The 10886-nt window shown below is 35.8% G+C and overlaps 1 protein-coding gene across 1 annotated transcript in view; it reads right to left on the reverse strand.

Annotated features, from left to right (window-relative positions):
• Positions 1-10559: 10559 nt before the first annotated feature.
• Positions 10560-10886, reverse strand: part of LOC122152026 (olfactory receptor 5M8-like) — a 4228-nt gene continuing 3901 nt past the window's right edge. The window contains 1 exon segment of the mRNA XM_042783430.1: positions 10560-10886. This exon segment is cut by the window's right edge and continues 119 nt beyond it. Within this exon segment, the coding sequence (XP_042639364.1) occupies positions 10560-10886 (327 nt within the window).

The following is a 10886-nucleotide window of genomic DNA, read 5'->3' on the forward strand; positions in this document are numbered from 1 at the left end:
ATATGTGCAGATTTTGTCAATTTGTCCATTAGCTTGAATGTGTGGATTTATGCTTGTTCATCAGTACTTTTATTCTATATGAAATATTTATAGTCCTTTGTTTCTTTCAATTCTTAGTATATGTTTTAATTTGGTCTCTTCTCCCCACCCTCCCAATTTCTCACTAGTTTAGTACACTCATGCTGCACCAAACTATTTTATAATCCTCAAGTAGGCTTATGTTGGTTTTAATATTGCTATATCCAATCCCATTATATCACCCCATTTTCTATTCCCTCATGGTGTTAAACCTGATATATAGTTTAGTCATTAGGATAAAAAAAATTAAGTCAATCACCCAAAAATGATGAAATACCATTTTTAGATCAACTTGTATTATCCACTAGTATACACAAAAAACTAAATTGTCTGATCTGCTTTGATGCAATCAAATATTACTGTATATACTTAGATAAAATACAATCAAAGGGAAATTTAAATTTGTTGTACAAGGAGTATCCATTCATGCATTAATTTGTTTATTCATTAAGTGTTTTGAACACTCACCTTAAAAAGAAAATCTAGAATGAAATGAAGATATTTACAAACAAAAAAAAAAAACCACCAAAAGATTGGAATTAAAGGAAATTCTAATTAATATGCTTTAGGTAGAAAGAAAATAATGCTCCCTCCAACAGAAGATAGTATGAAATGGAGGAAAGAAAAGTAAGGCAATATAAAATGTGTTTATGTGTGTTTACACACATATATTCAAACAATCATTGCCTGAATAAGTAATAGTAATGATGATGATGATGATGTGCAAAATGTGGAGTTAAAAAACAAAGGACAGAACTGAAACTTTCAGAATAAAATAGTAAATCCAAAGTGGTATGATCAGTATTCTTGTGTTCTATAACCCAAGTACTGTTCAGGACCAAAGTTATTATTAATTTTAGATATATTTAGTTAAATATGCATGGTAAAATTCTAAGAGTAATAATCCCAAGAATAAATATATAGCAGGTAAACTCCCAACCAATAGAGAAAATGCTAAAAAAACAAACTCTCAATCTTTATAAAAGGCAAGATGTACAAATGGCATGGTGGGTGCATCAGATTTCCTTGCCTAACTTCACCAGGCAAAGGAAAGAAAATAAAGATCAACAGCCCAAGGCTGATTCCTATGAGGTGGAGGTCAAGCATACCACCACCCTTCAAACATTTTACCAATTCAATCACCAGCCATCCTTCCCTTGGCATTCTCCTCTTCCCTGCTAACTAAAACACTAATTCACCGCCGTCGAGTCGGACCCGACTCATAGCGACCCTTCCTTGGGTTTCCGAGGTGGTATCTCTACAGAAGTAGATTGAGGAGTGGCTGGTGGGTTTGAACTGCCAGCGTTCTGGTTAGGAGTCAAATGTCATAGGCACTACTACACCAGAGGTCCTCTTCTTCCCGACTGGGGTCAATAATTCATTGTAATGGCCACAAAGACTACACTCACAGTTATGGAGTTTATTGGAGAAGTAATGCGTTACAACTTAGAATCGGGATCAAGAGGCATGTAGGAAAGGTTTTCAGTGCAGGACAGATCTCTTAGCTGCTCTTAGTCATGAAAGACTCCTCTCAATTTCCTGAAGACAGCCTCCTCTCACACACTCAGCCCTCAACCTTTATCCCTACTTGAGCCAGCTTCTACCCTGGTTAGGCAAGTGTTGCAAAGCTCTGTAGCTCCTCTACTAAATGCACAGAGGTACCACACTCCACCAGGAAGCATCCTGCCCAAAGGTCCTCAGCTCTCTTGCTCCATAGGTTGGCTTACCCACTGTGATCACCTTGCTTCGTGGGCCAGAAGCCCACCATGCTATCTCATGCCAGTCTCCTGGTTCTGCTGTCACTGTTTCTCTGTCATCCTTCTCACTGTCTTGCACTGTTTCTGGTATTGCAGTTTTCTCTTTCTGCTTCCTGGGTCCAGAAAATTCTTAGCACGAAGACCCTGGGTTTAAAGGACGCACTCTACTAGTGGGTCTTCTTTATTGATGGTAGTGAGGCTCCCTCTGCTTCTGGAATTGGCTTCTGTTAAGCCTATTGAAGTGGCAAAACTGATTATGCCCTTGTTCAATACACCAAGGCACAAATGAATGGACTCAAACCACCAATCTTTCAGTTAGTAAAACCTTGCTGCTGTTGAGTCTATTCTGACTCCTGGTGATTCCATGTTACAGAGTAGAACTGTTCCATAGGATTTTTTCTGGCTGTAATCTTTGTGGAAGTACAATTGCCAAACCTTTCTTCCATGGTGCTAGTAGGTGAGCTCAAACTACCAAACTTCAGGTTAGTAAACTAGTGCAAAATTTTTATGTCATCCAAAGACTTATGGGGAAGAGAGATGCCCGTAAAGTCTGTTCCTGTATAATCCCAACTCTAAGAGTCTTACTACAACCATTTGCCCATATCCTCAAGAATTGACCTTTTTATGACTTAAAAATTAGTGGTTATTGTGAATGAGTCACATGTGAAATCTCAGCATCCAAGGTCTCCCTTCATCTCCTCTATTCTAATCTCTGTCAGTCTCTGTTTGCCTGTTGTTGTTGTTGTTGTTCGCTGTCAAGTCGGCCCCGACTCATAGCGACCCCTCCTTGGGTTTCCGAGGCAGTATCACTACGGAAGTAGGATTGCCCAACCTTCCTTCCTAGTCTCTCCAATTCTTTCTTCACTCCCCTCCTCTCAAGATCCTTTCTTTGAATTTTTTTGGAATTAAATATATATTTTCTGCTAAATCTGTTTTATCTTCAACCTATCCTCTTAACATTCTCTTCAACTTCTTGCTTGTTCTATCTAGGAAAAAAAAAATCGCTTTCTCTATAAGTCTCCCATGAAATGGCTGATAATTTTTTTCTCCACTTTGTCTACACATAGAGCAAATGTTCGCATCTCCTTTTCCATTTTGTCTCTATTCTTTAAAAAATCAGTCAATCCATCAACCAACTTTTAATCTACTAACATCATATTACCCAGTACACTACATTTTGCTGCCAGTTATTAATTCTCTGATCACTTCTCATGATTTCTGTATGATTTTAAAGCAATCCTGCCCACTTGTAGTGTGTAGTGTGTCCAGTACTACTCTTGTCTTAATTCTTGACTTCTTCAATATATGCACAAAGAACACTTGCTTCTCTCAGTTTTGAATTCTTCCCCTTCCATAGCTTTGTCCATCACTACCACTGCCCAAGCTTATGATAACTAGTCTTTTTCATTATAATAACTTCAATACTGTCATTATCTCAATCACATTCATTCCACCAGAGATCCACAGCCTATTTTCTTTGTAACTCATCCCTAGACTACTCTCCTCACCACTACACTGAAACTGCTTTAGCTAAAATCATCAAATCTTCCATCTTGTCCTGTCAGCAAGTATTTGAGAAGGTTGATCAGCTCTCTCTTTGATACACATTGCAGTCTTGGTTTCCAGGACATAACAGTCTCTTGGATTTCCTCCTACCTTACTTGTCACTTCTTCTCAGTGGCTTTTATGATGCCTAATTGTCTTCCTCATTAGCAATGTACATTCCAATTGGGGTCAGGGAGACATAGAGCTCAGGCTTCATGCTTCTCTTTATGCCTTCACCTGAAATCTATATCTTTATAAATGTCATTCACTCCATTATAAAATAAGATAAAAAGTAATCACTTCATAAAGTTCCACATCCAATTATCATTAAAAATATAGCAACCAAGATACAGAAGTGAAGCTCCTTAAATCATCATTTTATTAGAGAAATACTGGAAACATTCCCATTAAAATCCAAAAAAAAAAAAAAAAGAGAAAGATACTCATGATCCTCATTTCTATTGAATATTTCTACTGAATACTGAACTGGAAGACATGGCTACTGCACTAAGATAATAAAGAAAGGAGTAGCAATTGAAAATAACTTTCATTGTCTAAAAACCTTTAAATCTAAATACAAAATGCAAAAGAAGGTACAAACATGTGTTTTGAAAAAAACATGGTTATAGGATCAATATATTCAATTTTATTCCTATGTAAGCAGTTGGAAAATAATTTTAAACAGACATTATGTTTAAGAGTATCAAAAATAATTAAGCAAAAAGAAATTAATCTAAAATAAAGTATTTGGAAATTCATTTTACCCTATAAGAAAACATTACACATATCTTGAAAATAGAGAAATATGCTGTGTTCTCTAAGAGAATGAGTCAGTATTACAAAGAGATAAATCTCAAAGATTATCTGTGGAGCCAACTCAATTCTAATCAGAATCTTGCAGGATTTTTTCAGGTAAACTGATTCTAATATTTATATGGAAAAGTTATAACCAAGGAATATCTTCCTAAGAAAGCAAGAAGCTTCCCATCATACTTACTATAAGCCTCTAGTATTAAAGAAAGTGTGTTATTAACACAGAGTTGGAAAAATTTACCAGTGTAACAAAATAGAAATTCTAGGAAAGGATCTATACACATATGTAACAGATATTTGGCAAATGTGGTACTTTACATCTGGATTATTTCAATATTTGTTGTTGCTTAATTATTTAACTGGATAAAAATTAGATTGCTTTTTGCTTTGCACTACACAGAAATTATTTCTAATTTTGTGTAGCGGTAATATATAAGGGTACCCCTTATACACTTATTGCTTATCATTATATAGATGTTACATGTATTTATTGAAATAATTTATCAAAAGTCATATTAAATATATAACACATCAAAATGAAAATTAAAAATATTAAATATATCATTGTTCTTGTTAGATGCTGTGGAGTCAGCTCTGACCCACAACCACTGTATATACAACAGAATGAAAGTGCTTTGTTCTGTGTCATCCTCACAATCATTGCTATGTTTGAGCCCCATTGTTACAGCTATTGTGTCACATCATCTTGCTGAGGGTCTTTTATTTTTGCTGACCCTCTACCTTATCAAGCATGATGTTCTTCTCTAGGGACTGATCCTTCATGATGACATGTCCAAAGTATATGATATGAACTCTTGTCATTCTCCTTTCTAGGTAACATTTTGATTGTATTTCTTCCAAGATAGACATTAATTTTTCCAGCAGCTCATGGTATACTCAATATTCTTCACCAATACCATAATTTAAGGGTGTCAATTCTTCTTCAATCTTCTTTATTCATTTGTCCAGCTGTCATATGCCTATGAGGCTATGGAAAATACCATGATTTGAGTCAATCACACTTTAGTTCTCAAGACGACATCTTTGTTTGTTAATACTTTAAAAAGGCCTTTTACAGCGGGTTTACCCAACGCAATAAGTAATTTGATTTCTTGATTGTTGCCTCCATGAGAGTTGATTGCAGATCCAAGAAAAATGAAATTGACAACTTCAGTATATTCTCCATTTATTATGATGTTACTTCTTGATATGTTAGTATTTCCAAATATTAATTTCTAAACAAGTGTCATAGTCTAATAATTACACAGAATAAAGTTCACATCTAAATATTTTTTTCTCATGTGACAATTCTGACATTACCATATCTCATTATCAAATACTGGATGAAAGCAATATAAAATCTCTGACCCCTTCCAGAGCAGGCTCAGGCATTCAATGTGAGTATCACTTTATTCTTCATATCTGCTCTAATAATATCAGTGGAACTAACTGCCCTAATTTACTTTCTTGAAGAGGTCATTGAAAATAATAACTATTATTATTATTATTATCATTTAATTCTAACAACTACCTTTGAAATAGGTAATATATTATTTCATTTTACAGTCAAGAACACAAATGGATCCTTGGGTCTTCTGATTTCAAATGTTATTTTCTTAGCAATTAAAAATGTGATATCTTCCAACAATTGTAGAATTACTGTCATGAAATTTTATAGTTTAAATAATACACTTAACTCACTTTGTATGACCTTCAGTACTCATTCCTTCATTCATGAATGTTTATAATTGTCTGTAAGACAAAGCACTAGATGTTCAAAAGAAGTTCGTAGACAAGATAAAGGCAATAGGATCAGGTAGGTGAGCAACCAGGCTAAAGAAGGGTAATATTGCACCTAAGCACACAACTCAGAAGTGGAAGAACAAGGAGAGAATTCCAACATTCCAGCTCCCAGTCTGGTCTTCTTCCTTTGTAATGCTCTATTTCCATGGAAAGCCCATTGCTTTCTCTCAGGGGAATGGGTTGCTTGTGGACAGATAACTATAGCAAAAAGTGTAACAATTCAATCTATCTGATATTATTTCTTCCCTATCTGCAAAAATGATTGGCCCTATGGGCTAACTGGAACAAATATATGAATAAAACAGTAGCTTGAACTAGAGTTCTCATTGAAGTGCTGATGATAGTACAAGCATTCTAGCAAAGACAAGAGATGAAAGAATGAGAGGAAAGAAATAGCCAAGATATCAGTAACATGTTATGATAGGAAGAAATTTGGGCCAAGAATCTAAGACAGTGCCTAGGCATTATGATTCAGTTGGCAATAGGGAAGCCAATAGCTCTTTTCACTGCTCTCACCCCACTAACTATTCCTCTGGTCCAAAGTCTGGGTTCTAGTACAGACTTAGACTCCTAGGAGCTCTGCAACAGCTTTGATCTGATGATTACTCTCCGAATAAAATGATTCCTCAGTGGTCATAGGGCCGTGTCACTTTTAGTATAAGCCAAACATCACTAATCATATTTTAATTCTAGAAGTGTGGAATACAGCAAATAGAAACAACTAACAGATAGATACAGACCTTGTGGAAAAACTGTGAGACTGCCACTGGGGGGAGAGAAACACCCACAGCTAACAATCAAATGTAGTCAGCAGCCTTAATGATGAGTCAGCAGAAATGATGCTACATGTGCAGCCAAGAAAGAACCCTCTTCATCAACTTAATGTTAAAAGGCCCTTGACCCAATTTAGGTCTTTGAGTATGATTAGGACTGATTCATATCTCAAGGACCTTAGTTGAAAGACAAAAACAAGAAAGATATTCTGGGAGGAAAATGTCCCAGAGGAGCAAGTATTTCTTGTGAAAAACCAAGTCCTAGACAATAACAAGTAAAAGTAAACAAGTCACAAACTTATACAATGAGAGAACCAAAAAGGACTTAGAGAGCTCCTCTAAACCCCTCAGTTCCAGATAATGAAACTAAGAGACAACATTCCCATATATTTAGAGGTTACAAAGGAAGACCTGTTTAAACACTTACTTTGCTTCCTAGAAGCCAGAAAAATTTGAAAACAATTAATTCAGCTCCATTGGCCTAAATTATTTCCAATTTGTTCTTATTTTATAGAGATTTAAGTCATGAGAAAATGTTCACACTGCAAAGAGTATTACTGGAAACTAATGAAACATATACTTCAGATCTTTCCTTTTCAGTTCTTCCAGGATGTTTCAAAGACACAGGAAGAATAATAGAAGTGAAAGATCTAAGCAAACATCCATAGATTTCCATCATGAAAAATAAATTGTGCAATTTTTCCCAAGAACTATTGTAATATATCACTATCTAAAAAGTACACAATTAATGAAAAGAATACATAAATTGCTAGATATTAGAAAGTAATATGCAAACACATTTTCCCCACGTACCTATGAAAAGATGGGTGTCTTCTTGGGGGTCTCTTCATGACCCAAAATGTCAAAATCTGGCCACTACTGGAGGATTTATACCCAAGCTACTGACATCAGCAACTATTTCAGGAGAATCTCAAATGTGCAAAGAAGCAATTAGAAGTGGAATCCCAGCAGAGAACACCCTCAGAGGGAAAAAATACTAATTAGTAGCATTATACTGTGTTGGATGAGAACATAAGAGAAACAAATCCATATTTTACATTTTGCTGGGATTCAAATCAATTGTCTGTTCTAAGTAGTAGGGCCATACTTCAGCCAATTCAACACATCAGAACCACAAGCCTTTTGGTTAGCAGTCAAGTGCCTTAGGCACTATGCAACCAGAGCTCCTTTTATGATGTTGAAACAAGAAATTTGCAATGAATGAGTCATTGGTCATGCAAAATTCTACCATGGGATCTCTGGTGTCATTTCCATCACTAAGGCCATATTTTCCAACTACTGATGCTTTTTTGTTTCGAACTTTTGCATTCTAATCCCCAGTAATTATCAATGCATCTTGATTGCATGTTTGGTCAATTTCAGGCTGCAAAATTTGATAAAAATCTTCAATTTCTTCATCTTTGGTTTCAGTGATTTTAGTAAATTTTAATAATAGTACCATTAACTAGCTTTCCTTGTAGTTGTGTGGATATTATCCTATCACTGACAGCATGAAACATTTTGAAATGCTTTTTGATGATGAATATGATGCCATTCCTTTTCAATTTGTCATTCCTGCCATTGTAGACCATATGATTGTCCAATTCAAAATGGCTAGTATCAGTTCCTTCCAGGTCACTAATACCCAGGATATCTTTATGGGTTCCTTTTCATTTTTGACAACTTCCAAATTCCTTACATTCTTACTCTGTACATTCTATGTTACAATTATCAATGGACGTGTGGAGCTGTTTCATCTCAGTTTAAGCCATGCCACATCAGCAAATGAAGGTCCCAAAAGCTTTACTCCATTCAGGTTATTAAGGTCAACTCTACTTTGAGGAAGCCATTTTTCCCCAGTCAAGTGCCTTCCAATTTGAGGGGCTCATTTTCTGGCACAGTATTGGCTTACCTTTTGCTCACAAGGTTTTCAGTGGCCAATTTTTCATACGTGGACCTGGCCATGTCCTTCTTCCTACTCTGTCTTACTCTGGGCTATCCACTGAAACCTGTCCACCATAGTTGATTGTGCTGGTATATGAAATACCAGTGACATAGCTTCCAGCTTTACAGCAATGCACAAGCCACCACAATATGAAAAACTGACAGATAGTGGTGGATAATTCTATTAGCTCTATGAAAATCAAGCAATTACATTCATAACATTACTTAACTCATCAGATTACCTAATTATATAAAACTAAAAAAAAAAAAAAAAAAACCTCACTGCTGTTCAGTCAGATAGAACTCATAGTGATCCCTCCCTCCTTGGGTTTCTGAGGTCGTATCTCTACAAAGTAGATTGTCCAGTCTTTCTTGTGAGGAGTGGCTGGTGGGTTTGAACCGCCAGCCTACTGGTTAGCAATCAAATGCTTTAGGCACTACATCACCAAAGCACCTACTAATTATATGCTCACAGAAGGTTGGGCAATCCTACTTCCGTAATGATACTGCCTCGGAAACCCAAGGAGGGGTCACTATGAGTCGGGGCCGACTCGACGGCACATAACAACAACAACAACAAACTTTGCCATTAACTATAAATAACAAAAACTTCAAATATGACTCTATTGTAAAAATGAGCAGCAAGTAGTGGAAATGTAGTGAGAATGCAAGAGTTGGTAGAATGCTAATACCTGATTTTTATTAATTCCCTTGATAATATCCCCAACTTAAAAAAATAATAAACAGAAATATAAGCATACATTTTAAAATATACAAATAATTATCAGAAGAAAAAAAAACAGGAAAATGTTACCCACTGTGACTTGGGGATGGGGAGAAAAAGAAATAGGAGCCTCTTATTTTTTGTGAATATCACATATCATTAGCATTTAAAATTGTATAAACAGTTTACATTAAAGATTTAAATTACAAACAATTTTACATTTAAAAGCATTTTTAAAAAAGACTAAAAGAGCAAAAACAAAATTTCAAATGTGATTTCTTTGGTGATTTCAGGTGTCCCCTTCCAATGTATTTGTTTGTCCATGTTTGAATTTTGTATAATTAATATCTGTGCCAGTCAGAAGAAGCTATTTCATGCTGTGGAAACAAACAACTTCAACATATCACAGAAGATTATAAAAACAAAGAGTTGGACATCTACTCTATAATTTCATTGTGAGCTGACTGTGAACTGTCGGCTGTGTTCTACATCTCATTCAAGATCCAAAGCTAAGTTATCAGACACCATCTTAAATCTTGTGAGCCAAGGAAATGAATAAATAAATAAATAAAGATCTATCATGAACAATTAATCGCTCCACTGAGAAGGGACACATATGACCTGTAATCCAACTCAGTGTCCATATATAGCCATATGCCCCAAAATAAACTCAAAGAGACTAGAAACATCATTTTACTAGAAGCCCAAAGGTCAGAGAAATAAACACAATTAGTGAACAAAGTAAATGAGTACTGCAAACATGTAAAGTTTTGCAATCCAAATTTTATTTTATAGGTTTCTATTATTAAAATAGGAGCTCTGGTAGCATAGTGCCTAAGGCACTTGACTGCTAACCAGAAGGCTGGTGGTTCAAACCCACCAGCCACTCTTCAGCAGGCAATCTACTTCCGTAGTGATACCGCCTCGGAAACGCAAGGAGGGGTCGCTTTGAGTCAGGTCCGACTTGATGGCAAATAACAACAACAATTACTAAGATAGAGTTTAGGAAGGTACAATTCTGTCTTGGTGTACCTTGTTTCCCCATTCCTTATCAGTTGCATCCTAAATCTTGACAAAAGGGTCTAGAAAAAAAACTTAGGAAACAAAGAATAGTGAGATTTGTTAAGAAACTAGTTTTTTTCTCAACAGCCCTTTGGTTAATGCCTCTTTCACATCTTTATTTCTAAGGCTATAAATCATGGGGTTCAACATGGGGATAATTGTGGTGTAAAATACAGCCACCATTTTACCTTGTTCCACAGATTCCTTTGACGGGGGTCTGAGATACATGAAAAAAAGAGTTGCATAGAATATGGTGACAGCCGTTAGATGGGAGGCACAAGTAGAGAAAGCTTTGCGTCTGCCCTCTGTAAAGCGGATCCTTAAGACAGCAGGGAAAATATAAATATAGGAAATAAGGATAATGAGGAGAGAAAAGGAAAGGTTGCA

Source organism: Orycteropus afer, unplaced genomic scaffold (assembly GCF_000298275.1).
Source record: "Orycteropus afer afer isolate SDZICR_OR568_19922 unplaced genomic scaffold, OryAfe1.0 scaffold01153, whole genome shotgun sequence".
Classification (NCBI taxonomy): domain Eukaryota; kingdom Metazoa; phylum Chordata; class Mammalia; order Tubulidentata; family Orycteropodidae; genus Orycteropus; species Orycteropus afer.